At 31.7% G+C, this 24,324-nt stretch overlaps 1 protein-coding gene across 1 annotated transcript in view; it reads left to right on the forward strand.

Annotated features, from left to right (window-relative positions):
- The first annotated feature begins 11,652 nt into the window (after positions 1–11,652).
- LOC133336721 (uncharacterized) overlaps positions 11,653–24,324 on the forward strand; it is a 44,099-nt gene continuing 31,427 nt past the window's right edge. The window contains exon 1 of the mRNA XM_061545002.1: positions 11,653–11,737. Within this exon, the coding sequence (XP_061400986.1) occupies positions 11,695–11,737 (43 nt within the window). The 5' untranslated portion in view covers positions 11,653–11,694. The remainder of the gene's footprint in view (positions 11,738–24,324) is intronic.

Below are 24,324 nucleotides of genomic sequence, written 5' to 3' on the forward strand. Positions count from 1 at the left end.
CACCAATAAACATTCATATTTACACGGTTTTACCTACATTATGGTTTTCGCTATAAGCAAACGGAAATTTTGTGCATGAAGGTTGAGTTTATGGACTTTTATTTTACCTTTATGGGTTTTCCAATGACCTTACATGCAAGGATTCGATGTTTAGAATGTATATTGCACATTTCATACTGACTGGTTTTAAAAAATTGGAAAATTAATAGCTCCGATCGGCCACTTTTCGAAGAAAGGAAGGCACGTATCATTAATGATTTGAAGGAAGAAATGCAAATTATTGTTGATACACCTAAGTCAGTATCCAAAACAACAAACGATGGCAATACTGCTAGGCGTTATTTTTAGCCAAACTGGCTTGCCATCGTCGATAACTGGTGTTGATAAAAAATTAATTAAAAATCTTAGTATCATCCTTTCAACCATGGCCTGTGGATATGCTATTAACGCAGAGTCATTTAAAAAACTTACTGAGGAAACATTTATTTTTTTCGTGGAATTATATCCTTGGTTCTATATGCCTTCAAGCATACACAAAATATTACTCCAAGGAGCTGATATAATTAAATGTGCAGCTTTGCCCATAGGAATGTTGTCTGAAGAAGCCATGGAATCCAGAAATAAGGACTTTCGGAACTACAGGGAACTGTACAGCAGAAAAATTAGTCGTGAGGAAACAATGAGGGATCTTTTCATTAGGTTGCTATTTTCTTCTGATCCAAAAATATCAAGTTTGTCTCGTAGTACATCTCTTAACCATCGATATAGTGAGCCACTATCTGAAGAAGTCCTTAAACTACTGGAGGATCCAATGCTACCAAATAATTCAGATCAAAACTCGAATTCTGAATGTGATTAGTATTTAATAAGTAATGCCTAAATTTTATAAAATATATATAGTTTAATGTTTTAGATATATAATATTAACAATAATAAAGGTACATATAATAACAATAGTGTTTGCTCTTAACCCATCCCCATTTTAGGAGTACTATTAGTTATAACGAAAAATGTTGCTTATTAAAAAATATTTAAAAAGCTTGAAAATAGTATTTTAAACTAAAAATTTAAGTTTTTTCTAAAAAAAAAAATCGGCGCTTGGTGGGTTAATGTTAAAAAAATGCCAACATTTTTAATAAAATAATTAAAATTGTCCATCTAAATTTATTATTATCCAAAATATCGATAAACATACAGTAAAACATCTACTTTTATTTTCTGCACGCTAGATCTGCATTTTTTCCCAATGTGGGCGCCTATAAGCGATCAATCTGCTCACCGTATAAGAACATTCGTTGTAGGAAATTCGAATTAAATCTTAATTTTTGCATCATATTTAATTTAGTTCCTATATAAATCCATTACTACAAAAAAATATTTTTATATTGGCCCCATATAACGGTACCCCCAAATTGTCCGTTTGTTAAAGATTTCAGTACGTCTTAAACTAATAGACAATTTAGGAATGTAAATTTTCGCATTCTTTATAAATATGAAAAACGAAGTGTTACTAAAAACAATTTAAAAATGTTGTCAAGCTATTTGAATTTATTTATTTTTTTCTTTTCAATTTTGCTCTATTTTACATGAAATATTCATACAGAGTCATGCCATATTAAAAATTCGCAGTATTTTTTTTTGTTCTAAAACTTTTTTTCTCAACTCTGCTCCATGTTGAACTCTAACCTTTCGTCCTTTTCTTATGTGATTCTTAATATGCAGTTCTATGAAAAAAACGTTTGTTTTTTTTTTGGAGCAATATTTACATGCAACCATGCAACGCTTTTGTTTGGGAACAACTATTAAAACTCAACCATTTTCCAAATGGAACACTTTGTGCAAGCAATACAAATTTACACTGTGAACAAATGTGGAAAATGTTCTAAATTTAACTTTAAGTTAAGTTTACTAAGGTAAAGAGTTTTTCATATTCGTGAAAAAAGACGACAAAACATAAGCCGTTGGGATATAGTTTGACTGAACCGCCCATTTAATATTTAATCATATCAACATAATATGTTCTCACAGAAAACTGCATATGTCGAAGAGCTATTCAATCTACACACCATCGATATTGGTAATTAAAATTTGAGTACCACTTAGTACCTTTGTTCACTTATAGTACGAATTTGCAAAACTACCTCCATATCTAAATCTAGCTATATTATACTAAATTTGGCACGATTTATTACCTTTCGTACTCTTGTAGTACTTATTTCATAAATTTTCTAATGCAATTTCTAAAACTAGTTTTGTACTAAATTTGGTATTACTTATTGTACTCTTGTGGTACTTATTTCCAAATTTTATGATTTGAGCTTTATAGGTTCACTCAAATTGTACCATTTAGTATATATAGGTACGAACTTCCACATCTTCCTCTTAACTCAACCCTATACACAAAAAATTTTCTTTATTCCAAATTTAACGATTCCACCTCTATCGGTTCACCTAATTTCAATCAAATTTAGTATAATTTAGTACACATCAATATAAATTTCATTACTACGTACCTCAACAATCCAAAATAAACATTTTTAATTTCCACCAAGATACACCCATCAATATAAATTTCATTCTGCACTCCAACAGTAATATTAATTCCAAATTTCAAAATACCGGCTCGATTGGATCTCCCAAATCCAAATTATATTAATTTAGTTCCATTTATTACATACCGCATACGAAGTAACGGACACTTCGCAAGTGTCCGTTACTTCGTATGGGAATACAAAACATATAAATAATATTTTGTATGGAAATCGTGAATACTGTAAAATTTTTTTATACTATAATTCCGTATTCCATTTCTATTCATACATCTGATATCAAGTTTAACATTTAGTACTCTTTATACACATAAACACTAATTCCGAAATCTCTTTCTTATTTCCATCATTATATATTTTAGCAATGTATTATATATTTTAGCAAATGCCTATGGGTTCCACATTTTGTTCCATTCAGAACTTTTCGAAAACATAAGTAAACATTCTCAAGACTACTTCCATATATCTATCGTACTTCTAATTTCACTAAATTTAGTACTTTCCGTACTCATAAGTACGAATTTCCAAAACTACCATAATTCTGTTTTTATAAGTAATCGTAAGTCCAAATTTAAAAATCCCACTCTCTCTGTTCACTAAAGCCCAATGGCGCCAGATTTTGTATCACTCAGTCCCTACCCATATTATAAAACTATCTTAATCATACACTCCGACAGTAATCTTAGTTGCAACTCTCAGGATTCCAGTTCACCGAAGTCCAAATTGTACTAAATGTAATAATTTTCGTACCTATAAGTACGAATTTCCAAAACAATCTAGCCATGCTCTCCACATTTAATGATTCCAGCTCTATTCTTTCACCAACATTCAAAATGTACCAAATTTGGTAGCAATTAATAATTTTTGTAGACGTTAGTACGATTTTTCAAAACTTATTCAATTATACACTGTAACTGTAATTTTATCATAAATTTCGGGATCCCAGCCCTATCCGTTCACATAAATCCAAATTGTTCCATATGTAGTACTTTTTGTACCTATGATTTGGAATTTCCCACACTTTTTCTTGAATACAGGATCAACAGTATTTTTGTTTTCAATTAAAGTTTTCCATCTCTATCCGTTCACTCAAATCTAAATTGTACTAAACTTAGTATCATTTAGTACACATGATTACGCATTTTCAAAACTACCTCCATGTATCAATCTTACACTCCAACCTTAATTTTAATTCCAAATTTTAGTACTCCTGCTCACACAAAACGATTTGTACCATATTTCGTACCATTTAGTTTAGTCAAAGTTTCAGGATCTCAGCCCTATCCGTTCATACAAAAATAATTTTCAAACTATTTGGTACCATTTATTACTTTTTGTTTCTATAATTAAGAATTTCCTAAACTACATAAAATCTACACTCCAACAGTAATTTTAATTCCAAAATTCTGAAGTCAAGCTCTACCCGTTCACACATAATCAAGTTGTACCAAATATAGACTATTTAGTACACATAAGTACTTGCTTCCATACCTCAATTCTATATTCCAACAGCAACCATTATTCCAAATTTTACGTTTCCAGCTCTCTCCGTTCACCCAAATCCAAATTGTACCAAATCTAGTGCCGTTTAGTACTTTTCGTACACATAAATATGAATTTCCAAAGTTGTCTCTATAGCTCAATCTTAGCAGTAATCTTAATTCCAAATTTAAGTTTTTCAGCTCTATCCGTTCACGCAAAATCCAAATTGTACAAAATTTATTACTATATAGTACTTTTCGTACCAATAAGTACTTTTCATAGCCTTCTAGTTCGACTTTCCAAAAACCCAGCCTTATCGCACGCCTACAAACCAACAACCCACCCTCAAAATTTCAAGCTTCTAGCTTTAGCCGTTTCGTCTGGGAGATGATCTGTCAGTCACTCAGACACTTACTCACTTAACACTAAGCTCTTTTATATATGAAGATAACTACCTATATCATACAAGTACAAAAAATCTTATTACCCAATTTCAGAATTCCAAAAATCCAAATTGTACCATATTCAGTACACATTGGTGCGATTTTTCAGGATTTCGGATCAATCGGTTTACCCAAAATTCAAATTGTACCATATTTAGTACCATCATCCAAATTATAATTGTATTTAGTACTTTTCGTACATGCTACGAATTTGTACCAAATTTATTAGGGGAGACTGTGGCACCTTCGGCACTTTTTGTTTAGAGCTCTATATCTCAGTACCTATTTAACAGATATAAAAACTTTCAAATTTGGTACACATATCTGCACTCCATCAGTGATCCTTGTTCCAAATGTAAGAGTTCTATCTCCACCGGTTCAGCAAATATAAATGATACAACATTTAGTACTTTTTTGGACTTTTAGTATCGTTATACCACGATTTTTCAAACATCCAGACTTATCTGACACCTCCGTACTAAGGGCGACTCCCATCCCAATTTTCAAGATTGTGATTTCAGCTGTTTCGTCTGGGCGTTGATGAATCGTTAAGTTAGTCAGTCCATCATATTACTCTTTTATTTATATAGATTAGCATGTTTGAAAATTTGCAAAAATCAATTGTCAAATTTATGAGTACTTTGTTATTCGAAATGTTTGAAAATTTGAATCAATTGTCAAATTTATGAAATTTATTCGAAATAAATAAAGCTGAAATAGTTTCTGATACTGCACAATGTTGAACTCTAAGAATTACAAGGACTTTTCTCACGTGTATTTTGCATTTGTTAGTGTGTACATGGTCAAGAAATCACCTTGTACAACAACGTCTGTTCCTCTCGAAGTGCTGTTCGTGGCTGCGGAGGAGGTTGAAAATGACATGGAAACCATAACATATGGTCATATTACGGAGGCTTGAACTGAACACAAAAAATACAAAACAACAACAACAACGGCAAATAACAAACAACTCTTTAAAACTAAAATAGAGTCAAATAAAAAAACAAGGATAATGAAAGTCTGCAGGTATGCTTTGTACATTTGTGTGTGTTTGTGTATGTGAGTGGTCATAATTGCCACACGCCCAGTGTGAACATACAAGTTATAAACCTTTGAATACCCTCGGAAAGGGATGAGTTGTTTATCTGAACTAAAGAAAATTTCTAGTTTCGTGTTTAAAAACAAACACACACTCATACACCCACCCACACGTTGGTTATGGTTACAGTTGAATGTAAGCTATATATTTTTTGAAGAAAATAACACAACTGGAGGCGTAAGGATGAGTTTTAAAAAAATAATTTAAGATATTCCCCACTTTCTCCATAAAGCCTCGCAACAACGTATGTACGGTGACTATAATCTAGCTTTCCACCATATCGTTCTATAATCCAGTCAATCTGTCTACGATACAGAAATGTATTCTTCCACTCTTATTACACAAATACACGCATACTCTGCCCGGAGAACAGTTTCTTTATGAGTCCATTTGCTTGCAGGACGAACAAGTTAGTGGTGTTGTTAACTTACATAAATTCCAATACATATAGAGTGTACGAGAGTCGTTTGATTACGACAAGTAAATATAATTAGCAGGATGAGAATTGTTGAACTCAGAATCTGTTCGACATTTTTCAAAGATTGAACAATTTTTAATGTATGTCGTCAAGAAAAACATTATGGAGATACTTTTTTTACTACAATTAACTAATTGTCTCAGATTGGAAGATCGCTGATTGTCATTGGTTGAAGATCATTTTCGACATGTTGCCAACTTTTCTAAAATCGCTATTCGCTAAAAAACCCTAAATTATATTATATTTTTCTCACCGATCATCAGTAAGTCGTGACTATTCATGGTCCAGATCCATTTTCCATGTAAAAGTTCGTGAAGTTAAGTTCATAAAAATGGTCAGTAGAACGATTGGAAATACGGAGAAAATAATGATTGATCCATTTTATCCCACAAACATTAACCGGCCATCACCGGAAAATATTTAAGTATAAGCCAACTACTCTTGTTTTTCGGAGTAAACACATACGTCATAACAAGCAATATCTAAAATTAGTGGGGGCTCCTAGGAGAAAACTCATGTTATGATAGGATCATGCCGAAAAAATACGCGAGGAAAACATGATTAAAATTCTCAAAATATCTAATAGTGAGGTTACAGTTATATGAGACTACAATAAAACGGAGGTCAATATAGATATTTTTGGTAGGAAGATTTGACAGCCAATGAGAATACAAAATACGAAAAAAGAAACATGTCCAAAATTCTCAAAATACCGACTTGGGTCAATATTAATAATTTTAGTGTGGATATAGTGATTTCGTTATGAGAACCAAAAATACCAAATTAGAGCCAAACGAGTCAAAAAAATTCCCATTTTAGGGACAATATTAAACATTTTTAGTACGAAAATTGGGTTATTAATTATAAGGTAAGCTTAAGTAGGGAGATGTGATTTTGGGTTCTCACCAAAATGCCAAACTGCAGCCAATTCGGTTGTAAAATCTGTCTAAAATCCTCAAATTACCGAGTATTGGGGAGTACCGTTATATGGGGGCTACCCTAGAACTTGGGTCAATATTAGTAATTTTTGGTATGGAGATGCGCTATGCCATGAGAACTCAAAGTGCTGAATTAAAACGACAAAAATGGATCGATAAACTCCATTTGCAATACCAAACATCCGAGGAATACTAGCTATGTCTGGGCAAAATTTAAGAGCTCTGTGTTAAGTATTGCGATTCCTATCGTGATTTCAACATACTTTGAGGGGTCTCTGGTGAATATTTCTAGGTGTTGCAAACGAAATGACAATTTTAATATGCACTCAATCTTATGATGGAGGGTATAATGGAGGCTCAGGTGCATTTGATCGATCATCATCAGAACAGCCAGCTTATTCGTTGTATAGATCGCCTTCCCGTGTAAAACATTGTAATTTTCAGATCATAATTGTGGCTTCTATTTTGTTCAAAACTGTAAGCTTGTCGTTGGCCAGAAACGAAGATACTTGAACAATTTCATGACGATTGGTCTATAACTGTGGACTTTACAAATTGTAATGGATAGACGGACACACATAGGTTTACTAATAGGTGGATCTAGAATCAATATTTCGTGTCGTTATAAACTCTTGGGTTACACTAACATATAAACATAGTGGGGTATAGTAAAAAAATGAAAAACCACCTCATACTAACGAATTTCGGAGTCGAGATTGAAAATGTTGTTAACTTTTTCGGGCCGAACTTCGTATATTCAATATTGCTAAAATTGATCGGAACGCCATGGTAAATTGCTACTTGTAGAAAATACCGATCTATATTTTTTCTGGCATTAACATTTGGCGCCCAAAGAAATACCAATACCAATAATTTTATTCTACATTTATTATTGTGGTTTATTCCGGATAGATGGATAGACGAGGATATGATCAGATCGACATTAAATTAATATATTGCTAAAATAGGACGGAACTTTTAAATTTCAAAACATAGACCTACTTGATTCTTTTTTTGAGAAAAGTTTGGTTCCCACTTCTTTTGGAATTTGGGATAAGTAAATCGACTTTTTGTATTGAAAAGTCTAAAAGTCGAAGTCGACTTTTGATCTTTGAGACAATCGAAAAGCCTACTTTTCAACATCGACTTTTGATTTTCTTCATTTATTTTCATAAAGCCCGCATTTCCCAATAATTACATATTATAGAACTTTATTTCGTCTGCTGACAACAATTAAAAAAAAATAATAATAAAAAATAAATAAATAAATTAAATAAATACAATTTTTATTCGATTTTGCATTAGTCGGTATAAGTCACAAATCGATTTTAAGCAGGTTTGACAAAATCAAAAGATCGAACGGTCGACATTTTATTCAGAGGCAAAAATCAAAAATTTTAAAAATTGACTTTTTGGTCAGTGGCAAATATCGAAAAGTCTTAAAGACAACTTTTGGTCTCGAATGGTCTCGTTGGAATATGAACATGAAAATAACTGAAATTGGCCGGAACATTTATTGGGAGCGCTAAGAAGACGAAGTTTTAAATGTCAAAACTCTATCTTAATTATTCCGTTGATTCCGACATAGAATGCAGTTTTTGACCTGGATAGCCTGGACAGTATCTCTGGCCTTATACACATTATTTCTGGCAAGTGTTTAAGAGTTCATCATGCAGAAAATAGGTATTTACAACCGATCCTGACATACCATTTGAGGTAAGTGGCACGAAATATTAAGATCGGCATTATTTTGAATCTGATAACCTGTCTGATTACTTCGCCACCTCCCCATTCTCGATTTTAATTTTCCAAGATTCAATGGTATGGATGTTAAATCAATACCAATGCTTGTTAAGGTTTGTAACTTTGTACATATATATTTGAAGATTTAAAAGAGAAGAAAAATAATTTACAAACAAGTTTTGTTATTGTTTTGTTGTTGTTTTTTGTAAATAAAGAAAAGTCCTTATTTTTGATGGAGGGCATGGTAACTCCTCATTAGAACATCGGAATCCGAAAATTCCAACAGTGTTAGAAAGAGTACGTTTCTGGATCTCGCATGAACTAGGATTATTGACTTCGCTCAAAAATTAAGAAAATGGCGGACCTTTGAAAAAATATTTTTGGAAAATCGCCAATTTTTGATCACAAACCAAGTTAAAAAATAGGGAAGATCTACACCGATTGGCTTTATCCTAGTTCATACGATAGCTTTACACGCACAGAGAAACGTCCCAATATTTGGAATCGATTGGGTTATTAGTTTTTGAGTTATCGTGCCCGCCATTCGTAAAAACACTTCTTTGAGAAAAATGCGTTTAAAGTTTGAGAATTACTCTTGCCGTCACTTGATGCTGACACAATAAATCGGCTATATCTTCAAGAGTTCTTGAGATTTTCACTTGAAATTTTGTAGAGATATTCTTGAATTTGTGTAGATTCGAATTAAATCAAAAAAATTTTGAGACCGAGAATAGTGGGGTCCCCTTAATCTATTTGTTAAAATTAACTATTATTATATTTTCAAAGAAATATTTCATACATAATTGATTTACAAATTTCTTTAGACATACTAAAATCAATGCATAGTTTAGACTCTTTTTGTAATTTATTATTTATTGAGATTATACTCAAAAATGTACGAGTTAAGGGTCCATTTCGACCATAATTCGTGCGGTAAAATGAAATATTAAATATTATCACTACACGTAAGCTCCTCGGATGGGACAAACTTGACTATTAACGATAATAAATCCGGAGAATCAATTTTATTATTCAAATAAATAAAAAAATATGTCAAATATAAAACATGCAGATTGGAACTTTTTTCGAGTTTCTAAACTTTGCAATCCCAGTAATACACACATAGATTTATAAGAGGGCGAGTCAGCAGTGATTTTTTTGAGCAAACTTTGTAAAACGTCTTTGATTTTTTTTCTACACGAGATACGTGGGAGTTGCAGTAGGGGTCCCAAATGATTGACGCGTATTCAAGTTTAGATCTGACATAGGCTGTATAAACAATTTTTGTGATATAAGGATCAGAAAATTCTGCGCAATTTCTTTTTACAAAAGCAAGTACTTGTAGGCTTCAGAAATTATGTGGTCCAAATGTGGAACAAAAGACAAAGACGTATCAAAGGCCTGTAAGGCCATTGATTTATACCTTTACAAGATATAACTGATTCGAAAATTAAATCCAATTGTATAACCCATTATTCATAATAAACATAGATTTAGAGCAAACATTATCTGTATAGATCGACTCCCTCTGGTATGTTCTTACAAAAGATCCATGTCCTGGTGTTGAATATGTTAAATACTACCGGATATAATTAATTATTTGTCTGGAAGTAAATTTGTTAACAAAATATTCAATTAACCCTCGTATTAGCTCATTTCCACATTCATTCATACATAGACAGCCACAACATGTCTAGATAGTTTGTTGGCCACCTAAATTGCCACCACCATCAGTTTACTCCTGTAATACATACATATACAATATACTCGTACAAGTATACAAACTATTCAGCTAGCACAGCTGACGCCATCCTCATCACCTACTCCAGCAGTGGGTAAAATGAAACAGCACAGAAGGAAAAAAACGAAACAAATGGTTAAGACAAATAGGGAACATTTCCATTGGGGAAAAACTAAAAAAACAAGGCAAACGATACGACAAACAATCCGACAGACAAGTAACCGTAATAAACAGTTCCCGACTAGAAATAAAAACGACATTCAATGTTAGTATTTGATTCGGTTCAACGGTTCGTTCGTGTTGGCGGTTCTTTGTTACTACCACTGCCATCACTCCGAACGAAAAATTTCTTTTCATTTTTCCTCCAGACAATTTGTTATGTTCGGTTTGGCTTTCATGTCTGGTGGTGTTCAGCGGTGGTGTTCCGTTAAGTTTTGAGCAAAATTTAGTTTTCGACGAATGCTCAATGCGACACAACGCGTCTTGAAGTTATAACCATTACGGCCACCGGCAAAGTGGTTTAACTAAAAAAGTAACGTCATCATCATCATCATTATCATCTTCGGTGGCAGCAACATCATTGGCTCTGCCGCTGCTGCGCTGATGTTATTTTGGTCGATTATGATGACAAAGAGTGTTGATGTGTTATTGTTGTAATATTAATTAAAATTAACTAATAAAATAAAATACACACAAGCATACACATCTATTTTTGAAATTAATAAAATAACGAATATTTTGTTTTGTGTTTCAATAAATTATTTGCGACGAGAGAGATAGAGAGTGGCTGCTGGAGGTGGTGGACTTGCTGGACTTGGTGCCGACTCAGTTGTGTTTTGAATTTGACAACGTTTAGAACGCTGCGACCGGAACGCAAGGCAATTCAAAATGAGAACACAAGTACTAACATTTTGTGTGGCAATGTTGCTGCTCATTTGCATTCTGTAGAACAGTAAAACATGTTTGAAAAAAAATGAAATTCCAAAAAATAAAATAATTCAAAACTAGTGAAAATTTAATCAAAATGTAGTAACACCGGGTGGTGTTATTTCAACCAGAATACAAGTGCAATTATTTACAATACAACCGCCTCCGGAGAAAACTTACCCTTCGATCTTACCTTCACTTTGTAACTAACCCGTCTTTTTATCCATCCTTTTTGTCGAAACGAATATCATGAAGTCGGTTAGAAAGCGAAAATTTCGTCGTTCTGGATTTCAAATGCTCACTAAAGAAGCTCAGCAGAGTCTACAACAATACGAATGTAAGTATGTTAACCTCATTTGCTATATATATATATATATATATGTATTGGACTGATATATGCCATTTTCAAAGCTATACCATACAAATTGAGAATTCAATCATGATTTCAACAACATGATTAAATCGACATACAATTTTATTCCGATAAAGAAAATCGGTTCCATTACATAGGAATATTGTTAAAAAGGATCAATAGACATATATTGGAGATTTTTTGCAGGAGATCGTTTACTCTCCCATACCGAAAATATTCTTCCAGAAGGTAGTTTATCTTCTCTGGACAAAAAAGACAAAATTACAGTTAATTATATACTACCTTTAATATTGCGGTTTATTCATTGTTGTCAACAGATGTACAGGCGGGAATATATGCAGATCCGCTTAGAATTAATATAGTTGTAAGTCTTTGATCATACTCTAATTAAGGATGGACTTTTATGAAGATTTTTTGGGTGAAGATTGGTTCCAATCACTAAAGACCTCAATTTGAGATCTTATACAGAAGGTTTTTTACTCTCCCACAATATTTTATTTCGATTTAGTTAATCTCAACAATACCGAATAATGGGAAGTGAATGTTAATAGATTTTGATATCAAGATTTCACACCCAATGACAATTCAAAATACTAAAATAAAGTCAATTTGGTAGAAAACGCGCACAAAATCCCCTTCCCACCTTCATTATAATCAATAGAACATCTTTTTAATTGAAATTCGTGTTAATATTTTTGACACCGAAAAATGTGAAATATTGAATTTCACCTCATGTCTACACCTCAATGATATACAATTTTAATGGTGTAAAGCTCAGAGCTTTTACCTCTCTACCTGAAAGGATTTTTTGCCAAAAAATTGGGTTTCTGATCCATAATGCCCTGTGGAAAACTTGTCCGTCACCTGCGCCATATAATGCAGATTTTTGACCAAGGGGGTTGGGGAAGTAGACTATGGCGTGAAGTCACAGCGTGGACAAGTGTAAGCCGTCAGCATATGAGTTCAACACTTAGAAAATGTGTGTTTACAACGTGGGACGTGGCATGGAATTTTAAGCTCGGCATTACATTGAATCTGATAACCTCGCCCTTCTTAAGCATACATATGTATCCTTGCAATTGCATGTCAATGTACCCTCGAAGGAACATACTCATTTAATTTCATTCGGGCAGATTTAGAGTCGTCTGCGTACCATGGGGCAAAATTATGGAAAAGGATTTCGTGCAAATCCAAGGATATATAGGGACTTTGGTGCACCATTTACATAAAATCGGAAATAAATATATATGGGAGCTATATCTTAATCTGAACCGATTTTTCCGAAACTTACCACTCATCACTCTAGACTCAATTTAATGCGCTATGCCAAATTTCGTGCAAATCAAAGGATCTAAAGGGACTTTGGTGCACTCTTTACCTTAAATAAGACGAAAATATATATGTGAGTTATATCTAAATCTGAACTGATTTTTCCCAATTTCAATAGGGTTCGTCCATGGGTCAAAAAAATGAGCTGTGCCATATTTCATCCAATTCGAATCAAAAATGCGACCTGCACTTTGTTTACAATTTAGCATGGACGGACGGACATGCATAAATCGACTTAAAAAGTGATTCTATGCATATTCTCAAAAGGAACCACGTGTCTATCTCGTTTCCTTTTGACTGTTACAAACATATGCAAGAAGACATAATACCCTGTTTCACAGTGTGGTGAAGGTTATAAATATTTTAAATATTGTTGTGTTCGGATTATTATTGTGTTTATATGTGTACTATGTATGTCTTTTTTCATATATAAATTTAAATTAGTTTGCGAAATTTTGTATCGATTTCATAACACTGTGCTACGATATGTTTACGCACCCCAAACGTTTTTCTATTTTTTCATTTCATTTGTCAGTTAAACAAGGTCATCTAACTTCAAGGACTTGTATTTTTCTATTCCGGTTGTGTGAGTGGGTGGTATTCGTGCATGCGTGGCAAGGATTTGTTAAATCATTGACAACATGTCACTGAACGTGACATGAATATTCTTTGAGACAGATCGTTGCCATACAGAAAACGGCTATGGGAGAAGATAAGAGCCATAGTTTTGTTTACCTTATTTTTAGTGGTATTTTGGAATTGAAGTCATCATTAATTGGTCGAGTCTGTGTGGTATACACAGGGTGGTATTATGATACAAGGATATACATGTATGAAGGCTATTTAAAATAATATGCAGATATTATTATAATATTCTGTTAAGGTTTAGTCAAAATAAATATTCTGCTATAGTTGTGATTGGTTATTTTAGATGTATTGGAGATGAAAAGTTTTTGATTAATAAAAAATTAAATTAATTAATTAACTAAATTAAAATATGGACGAATATTATTAATTCTTGATGGGGACATTTGTTTGCCAATAAGAAAAAATATATAAAATTATAGGCAATCGGTTGATGGCAATAGCGGATCTTCGGTGATTATTTCGGGAAGACAGTCAGTTTTACTGAAATATGTAGTCGGTAGCTTAATTTTAGTAACCCTTAGGTTCGTCTATCCGAATGTATCCGAAAATACATACTATAAACTAAAAATCTCATTTATAATCATTATTGGTAATTGGTGATCACTGATTCTGTACAGTCCTCAGGATGTTACCCAAACATTTCTCGTTTTTAAGATCAATTACTTATTGGAATTCGATAAAAATTTAGGCAATATAAATGTTTCAATTCGAAGAATCGAGGGATTATTGGTATTGAGCTAACCGTTTAAATTTCTGTTTCAGCTACCGTTCATACAGAAGCTACCTAATATGTGGGCAAGTAATTATCACCGCTCAATTGATTTTTTTTGTTAAAGAAAAAATTGCAAAACACTTCAATTTGTTTTAAAACAACATAAGAATCGCGCCCACATCTTACTTCAGCCACCTATTTGCCTTTCGTATTGTAATCGAAGCGTGTAGTTTTTTTAAATGTTCTTGGTTGCAAATTGGTGATCTCATTGTCTTATGAAAATAATTGAAATGAGATAATACGACAATGAAGTAATGCAAAATTTGTTTTACGATAAAAATAAACATCATATTTCATACAATGTCAAGAGTTGATGCAATGTTTAAGTGTTGAGTTATGTTTGAAGCGAAAGTTGCGAATAAGTATTTATGTGAAATATTAAACAAATAAACAATTTTATATTTGTTGGAATAACAAGTATGAAGAAAACCATTTTGAGACAATAACTTAATAGAACGTCAACAAATGATTGTAAAATGCATATTACTATTACGCCATTACTAATACATTTCAACAGAAAACCCTTTCAAATATATTGAAGATTATGAGAACTACATACTATTAATGTGTAAATTTGGTTGCAGTATACAAATTTAAAGCCCACTGTCCATATATAATAGAAAGCCCCCAAAATTAAATATTCATTTATAAAATGTTTGTCAAATCACGCAAGTATTGAAAATTAATACGTTAAATAATACGTTCCTTTTTTGATGAATGTTTTTCCTTTGTACTAATTTATGCAGAATTTTTAATACAGAATAAATAAGATTTTCTACGATGTGCATATTAAAAATGGAGTCTATTCTCGGTTTCAAAAAATTAAATTTTGATTTTTTATTATCTACACTAATTGCAAAATGTCCACTTAAAATTTCAAGTGAAAATTTCAAAAACTCACTATGGGCCAGGAATCTAATTTGTTGGCAAAAGTCCATTCCAGGTAGAGCCGATAAAAAGTGATACTTTTGAAATCTGGGGACTTTGAGCTTTACACCAGTAGCATTTTATAACATTGTGGGCCACAGTTTAAAATGATATGAGATTAAAATTTGAAATTTCATATTTTTTGTGAATATAATTTATATTTGAAAATGTTATATAACATTGATATGTGTCAAAATATTAAAATGAAATGACAGCCAAATAAACAGAAATGACTGCTGATTATAATGGAAGTGAAAATTATCAGTAATTAAAAATTCACATACATATAAATCTCATAAATGTCACATTTTTCACAACATTTGGCGGGCGGACATTTCAATGGTTATATCACCAATCGACGCCTTTATATGTTCTCTGTCCAGGATAGTCGTTGAAAATTGCCTTTAAAAATGTTACAAACTAAATTAAAATTGATTTTTTTCATATTCTTACCAAAAATTATCAATTTTGCTCCACTATTTGGGGTAGCCCCCCTATAACGTTACCACCTTAATGTTGCTTTTTTTTTGGAGATTTTGTCCACGTTTTTCAACAAAATTTGCTGTACTTTAGTATTTTGAATTCCCATTGTGTGTGAAACCGTCGTACCAAAAACTACCAATATTGACTTAGGTTTCAAGGTAGAAAAAACGGAACCCCCAGTAGTTTGAGGATTTTGAGCACGTTTTTCAACCAAATTGGCTATAATTCAAATTTACATAGCTTGAAGATCATAATACATAAAAATACGATTTCATGATATTCTTATTTGAAATACTGCCAAGAAATAAAATATTTAGTTTTTTCTTATATTTGATCCGACATTTTTGATTCATTTTATTTGATTTTTAAAATCTGATTTTACATTTGTGGATATAGCTCAACAAAACGTGTTCAAAAATAATTTGATTAATTCAACTTAAAAAAATTGTCAACCGTTTTCGATCCACCCTATTAAAATTTTGCGTTTTTTCTTGCAGAATAGTAAACAGCGTCCTCGAAACCCTTATATGTGATATTTATTTATTTCATAAACCCACTGCTCTAATTATGGCCAAAAAATCTCTACAAGTAGAACAATATGGATAATTTTAAGTAAACAATTTTTAGGTAAAAACATTTACTACTGAAGGGGAACACAAACATCGGGGCCTATACTAAAATGCGAACCGATAGAAACACTCGCAATTCTAAACATCGAAATCACACTAAAATAATTTAAAACAGTAACAATATATGTTCTAAATTGGGCCAGAAAATCTTTAATATTTCGAGCTCTATCGTGATTAATTCGACATACAAATTTATACCGGCATAAACCAATACAATGATTTTGCAGAAAATGCGTTTCCAATGGGGTCACACCTTACAAGGAACAGTGGAACTTCTACAGTTCACAATGGGCCAGGAACCCAATTTTTTGCAAAAAGTCAAAGGCTTTACACCAGTAAAATGTTATATAACATTGCCATGTGTCAAAATATTAACATGAGATGACGGCCAATTAAATAAATGGAACGAAGGTGAAAATTATTGGTAATTTTAGGATAATCTTCTAAAATTTCATATTTAAAAATTAATAAAAAATGAGTTCTTCAAAAAAAAAAAAAATAAATAAATAAATAAAAATAATTTGGTATTTTGGGATATTATGGGATAGCAAAAAATAAATTCAAATAAATCGTACATAAGAGATATTTCCAGATATTCGTCATTGAAAGAGGTTTCTTAAATTGCCAAATGCGAGTTAGTTCTAATTATGTTAGTTTGAACTTAACCACTTAACTTTAAAATTACCAGGCTCAATTATATACATTGTCTATGTCAAATATTCAGGGAGTATTATCAACATCTGTCCAAAATTGAATCAATCAATTTTCAAGAAACAGTTTAGAACTTTTAGCTATTAGAAAATATATATGGGAAATTACAAAATTCTTTTAAAATTACATTAAAAAATTTTTGAAAAAAATTTTTGCGAGCACATTTATTATTTTTGGTACATAGGTTAAGAAATCTGTTCGCGTTCACAAATTCGGATGCTGCGCACAAAAGTTATAGGGGTTTTAAATCTTGTATTTCAAATATAAATTAAATGGATTCCTATTCGTTGTAATTCGCGAATTTCTTCACAAATGCTTAAACACCATTGTTTTCTTTGCATACTAGTCAAATCACACTGAAATACGGTTTAATAGTCGCGAAAAACAAATAGAAACATGAAGATAAATATCGGTAGATTCATCTGATAAGAGTTTCGACGTCATTAATGGCTAAATATATTGCACTTACAATACATAAAAATTATCAATATTGAAAAGCTTGCAATTCGCGAATTAGTTGAAATCAGTTGATGAGCATGCGATTTTCGTATAAACCGAATCAATGTCTTTCAATAATTATTAATTTTTCGATGTTTAATTTAGCGGTCAAAGTGTGCCACTCGATGCACTTTACTAAGCCCTAAAAATGGCTAAAAATCACGCAACGTACATACGATTTTTATGCGCATCCGATTTCAGTAATCTCCTATGAAAATACGCAAAAGGACACATTACCACCATCACAGCTTCCACGCAACTTATTATTTATTACCAATATTTTAAGATTTTGACAAGAACACTTCATTTTATAGAATTGAATTTAAATTATATGCAATATGTTTATAATTCGCGAGTTATAACCTTGCAAACCTCAGCTTCAAGGAATTTAAAAGATTTTTGTAATTTCCCATATGTATATCAACTCAAATTAATATTTCGTTTTACAAAATTAATATACATTCTAACAATCCTTTAAGAATAAACTACAGTTTTTCTTATATAAAGCTAAATTTTTAATCATTTATATTTTAGACATAAAACTCTATCGAAAGCCTTCATAATATACCGTTTTCGTGTACAAAGCAAATAACACACAACAAAAAATAAAATACTTAACTTTAATGTCATCTTTCCCACATGTCCTATGTATATCCTTGCCGCCGTGACGCCGTATTAAGGAGTGCTAACAAAATTCAAGTCAAGGCTAGGGGGCAATTAACAATTTAGTAATTAAATGTGCGTCTGTGTGCACAAACTAGTCTGTCCTAAATAAATACAAATTGGAGAAGGGTGTAACAATTTATGGTTCTCTCTGGTATTTTAAGTAGTGCCAATGTTCTCATCTTTCGACAATTTGTTCAAACGAGACAAAGATAAAATCTAACATTTACTTTAGTAGTTCATTTTTGAAGAACAATCCATTCAAAAGTATGGGGTTTGTTGAGAGGACAATAAAATGTGAACACAAATATGTCACATTAGTCTGTACTTCGAAATTACCCTCTAAATTTATTGCTTGTGATAAAGGTCAACTTTAAGGTTGACTTTATAATTAATAGGTTTTAATTGACTCCAAGTGGACTCGATATATCCGATTTCATTTCATTTGCACATCGTGTTATTTATTCGAAAATTTAAATCAGGTTCGAAGATAGTGAATATCTGCACTCTTTCCGGTACCTCCCCCACCAAATGGACCAGATGTTGCTGAAATTTAATTTTATAATTTTATGCGAAAGGGTTATATGATTTAACCAAATATTTTAACCAAGCTTTTATAATGTTTGAAGTTTGGTCTTATCGGTTCAATCCATCTAAAACCTCCCCGCAAAGGGTGAACATTTTGAATATCGTATATGATGCGAACGGAATATTCAATATGGGATCCATATTCTATGAATTCGGGTAGCTTTCCTACAAAGTGTCAATATTTATAAGCTTTTTAAATTCAATATCCGATTTGTTTCAAATTTTCTACATAATACTATTTTTACCAAAGGTAAAAATGTATGTGGGACCCATGGTCCACTATACATTTTGAAAACTTGTAAACATATTTTTACGCGAGAGCAGTATCCGATATGATCCATTAAATGCACATCGTAATATCATTACCAAATCTACATTAAATCCGAAGATGGGATCTATAGGGCTACTTCTTCTGGTATTTTTCCACAGATGGTCATCTCCTTGGTAAAATCTATACAAAATATAAAGCGATTTAATATAATATTTATACTAATGTCCATCTCAGGAAACTCCCCTAGAAACCGCCGCAAACAATTGTTCCATATCCACACTAATTACATATTCCGTATATTCCGTGTCTGGTAAACCTAACTAACATACAATCGTCAGGGTTATAGGGCTAGGGGATATATTTTTCGGCAACACCGACTGATAGTTTCTTATTTGTTTTCCCCGTTAGATAATTTTAAATATTTTTTTATAAAAAGGGTAAATGAAAGCAATAAAATATTGGCGCTAAGTAATCAAAACAGGTATTCCCATCCCTGAACTACCCTGAACCCCATTTAATATTGAATATACTCATGCCAAATTAATTGTTTCCTTAGAAATCTTCTAAACATTGAATGCCACATTCCAGCAACATTTTCGAAGTTCTTGCAACCCAACCAACCAACCAAATTCACTGTAAGTACAACAATTAAGCACTTTGTTGCTTCCGCACTCCTGCGGCATGCTTATTAAAAAGCCCAACTGGCATCAACGGCAACAAAAACTAACACTAATTAACTTTTCCCATTATGACTTTCACCGTCAAGGTCATCGATGATATCCATTCGAACGTAATCGTTATAGCCGTTTGACTGTAAAACGTTTAAGACCAACTAAAATAAAACAAAAAAGCAACAAAAAGAACGAAAACGAAGAAACAAAAAAAAAAAAAAAGAACACATAAACACGAACAAAAATAATAAATCAGAATATCCATGAAGAGCTGGAAACTAACTACGTCCGACAGGCCACAATGATTACGACGAAGGAAGACCGTTCTTTTAATTTTCAAGGTGTTTCTTGGGAAAACTTTTCACATGATTGAGAAAACAAAGAACATTTACTATTTGTAGTTGTTTGATCGAGTGTGTGTGTACGTGTGTTTTGTAAACTATTAGTTTTCTTTTTTTTTATTAAAGCAATGTGATTTGCTTTATTTATTGTTGGCATTAAAATTGTAGAATCATCAATATTTACAAAGTATCAGCAGTTGAAAACAGCAACGTTAAATAATAAAACTTTTCAATGTTTGTATTTGAAATCTTCGTTTATATTGGATAACAAATTCGTTACAATTTCTTTTAATTGCAGAAATAGTTTTTATTTTATTTCGGTATTTGCAATTCTCTGAAGCTAAATATCATAAATACTTTTTGTTATCCATTATTATCCATTGACATTATTAGATACATTTTTATTGTAATAAGTAAACTACCTAATTTTTGAATATAGAGTTTTTGGATATTTTATTTCCATAACAATTAAATAGGATCCTGCAACATACAATTAAATAGGATCCCGTTGCAATAAATGAGTCTTTCATTTTGAAAGTGTTTTAAGACCTTATATTGAATTTTTAAAGGTTTGGTTTTAATTTGTTTCAAAAATATTGTTAAGTTGTATTAATTTTGTTTGGGGCTTTGTGTCCTAAAACATGATAGAATACATAACGTAACAAAACTAAGATTTGTATCAGAACATAAAATGGACTTAAACCACTTCCAAAATAAACGACTCAAATTGTAATATATTAATTTGGAATTATCATTGACTTTATTTTGAATATGATATAAATATGAACGTTTCGGTTTAATATTTTTATTTAGGTCAAAATGTCCAAAAATAGGTTTTAAATTTACACCTTTACAAGTTTATTCCTTATAGCTTCAAAGTCCTTCAAAAGTAATAAACTAGTTAGATATAGTTTTGTATCTTATCTACATATACATACATATATACATATATATAAAAATGAATTGCTGTTCGTTAGTCTCGCCAAAACTCGAAAACGGCTGAACGGATTTTTCTTATCTTAGTCTTGAAATGTTCGTGGAGCTTCAGGGAAGGTTTTAAATTTGCAAACAAAATTTTATGAAGCATATGTGCATTTCCACGAATTTAGTATCGAGCTATTTTGGTTGCACCCCGTCATAGATGTTATTTTGAGATATTTTGGGTGAAAATTGGCCGCGTATCATTCCTCTAAGTCTACATTTGTTATTATTGCAAAATTTTCCAAATATTTTATTATTATTATTTTTTTCAATTGGATTGACATTGTATTGAAGCTATTTTATATGAGTATACCTAAAAATTTAAAAGTATATCATTAAATTTACACGCGATCATTGTATGTACACATTTTCCATAGAATGCACGTAAATGTTGCGGCAAATGCTAGGATGGGAAATCAGAAGACATTCTGAATGAAGTTCGTGTCCATTCAGGAAATTTGCTTGAAAATAATAATAGTAATAGTTCCATAGGAACATGTTGTTCCTTAAAGTACCAAATCAGGTGGTACCATTTTATGGTGGTTTTATGCTTAATCATTTGTCAATATCTTTGAACTTATATACAGAACACCTCGCATATAACCGACACAAAATATGTGTATCACAGACAAAACTAATATGCAAGATATTTTTTCTGCAAGCTCAACTGGAAAGAGAACAATTAACGAAAAAACCAGTAAACCATCCAAGGCAAAATACCTAATGTGAAGGCTATACCAAAATTTACATCGAAAACATTTATTATAACAAAGAGTCTCATGATGTTACCTATTCAGGTTGAACATGTGACTATAAAATTGCAAAAACGGGGGTAAGAACTAAAACATATCGAAAAATTAAACGGGAAATATTTATGTCGTATTTTTAAAACGTTAAGCAATAGTGCATAATTTCTGGGATGATATTATTTATTCACTGGAATCCATTATGCCTAATTATAGCCCACTCTTTGAGAAAATTCGGTCTTTATTTAAAATACCGAAAATGGGGCGTGACCAGTGTGTAGGAGCTATATCGAAACTTGGACCTAAATAGAGATTTTTTTTTGCAAAAATGTGTCTTACCCCCAATACAAAGGAATGACATATTGCAGCTATTACAATGGGAATGGTGACATATTAGGTTTTTCTAGGAAGATTTGACACCACTTGAGTAATGGTATGGGGGATACCACTATATAGATGCTACCCGGAAACTTGAACCAATATTGATAATTTTTTTAATGATATTTTGTACTCAATGTTGATCTAAAACAATTACAGCCAATTAGCTTGAAAGCGTAACCAAACTCCCCAAAATACCGAATATTATATGTACCGTTATATAGGGGCTTTTAGTAGGATTTATGCTACCATATAAAACAAGCAAAAAACGAACTACAGATGATTAGGTTGAAAAACATGCCCAAATCCCCAAAGGATCGAATAATGCGGAGGCTTTTGGGAAGCTTGGGCAAATTTTGTTAGGAACATTTTGTACTTAATGATGATCCAAAATATAAAATTAAGCCAAATATCGAATATTATATATTGATAGTTTTATAAGAAGAAATTCTGTTGAAGGCCGTGCCCAAGATCTTCAAAATACCGAATATTAAGAGCTACCATTATATGGGCGGTACCCCGAAACATTAATAATTTTTGGTACGGATACTTTCTGCTCAATGACAAACCAAAATATAATAAAATTACTACCAATTTTGTTGAAAAAATCGTCAAAATTTCTCATATTACAAAATACCGTTTTATGGGGGCTACCTTTAAAAGAGAACCAATATGGAACATTTCAATACCAAATATCCTAGGAGTAGTAATGTATGTGCAAATATATTGTGAAAATGTAATTAAATCCGAAAGTCAAACTTATATGCGGATTTAAATTTATTAAAATTATATTTTTCCACGAATTCGAATATTAATACATTTATATCAACAGAAACATTAGAATGCAAAAATAGAAAAAAATATTACAAAGATCTGTGCACTCTACCTTATAGTGGAGGGTTTAAAAACAAATCTAAAATTCCGAGAATTATAAATCAACAATATTGCTGGGCAAGACAACATTTGCCGGGCCCGCTAGTTATATATATATATATATTTCTTTTTGAACATAATCTAAATATGGAAATAATATTATGAATATAGTTTGAATCGGTTACTTCCTTAAACGGTAATATTCTTTAAAATGAATTTGGTGAAAAGATACTTGAAGTCTAATAAATATATCGATCGTTATATTTACAATGATGACATCAGGACATTGTTTTTGGAAACAAATATAAACATATTTAAGTTCAGCCAGTCCAAACATTTTATAACCTCCACCACATTAAAAATACCTTGAAATGGTCGGGAACCTTTCATACTGATTTGACAAAACATGGAGGAGTTTTTTTTATCCTCCATAGCTAATTACCGATATGTTGGAAAATTCAAATTGGATATTCAATACATCGTAAATAACTGAAAACCCCAATATGGGCATTTTAAAAACATTAAAAATGAGCCTTAAAATATGTACCAATATTGATCATTTCTAGTAGGAAAATTTTTGCTCCCCATTGAGAATCTAAAATGAAAAATTACGGGAAATTGGGTCGAAAAACGTCCGCAAATCCTAAAATAAAATACTGAATATGGGAATTATTAAAACATGTCGAAATATAGTACCATATGTATTTTCAACACAACATTAAACTTTATTACTAATTTCAAGATTACAGCTCTATCGGTTCACCCAAAATTCAAATTGTACCAAATTAAGTACAATTTAGTAGACATAAATACGAATTTCCAAAACTACCTATATCATACAAACAAAATAAATTTTATTTCCTAATTTCAGGACTCCACTAATTTAGTACCATTTATTACACATAAGTACAAATTTCCAAAACTATCTAACAATAGAAACCTTATTTCCCATTTCAGGAGTTCAGTCCTATCGCTTCAATCAAATCCAAATTATACCAAATTTAGTACACATTAGTGCGAATTTCCAAAACTTCCTACATAT

This window comes from Musca vetustissima, unplaced genomic scaffold (genome assembly GCF_032173495.1).
Source record: "Musca vetustissima isolate MV318-11 ecotype Yass unplaced genomic scaffold, APGP_CSIRO_Mvet_v1 utg8492, whole genome shotgun sequence".
Classification (NCBI taxonomy): domain Eukaryota; kingdom Metazoa; phylum Arthropoda; class Insecta; order Diptera; family Muscidae; genus Musca; species Musca vetustissima.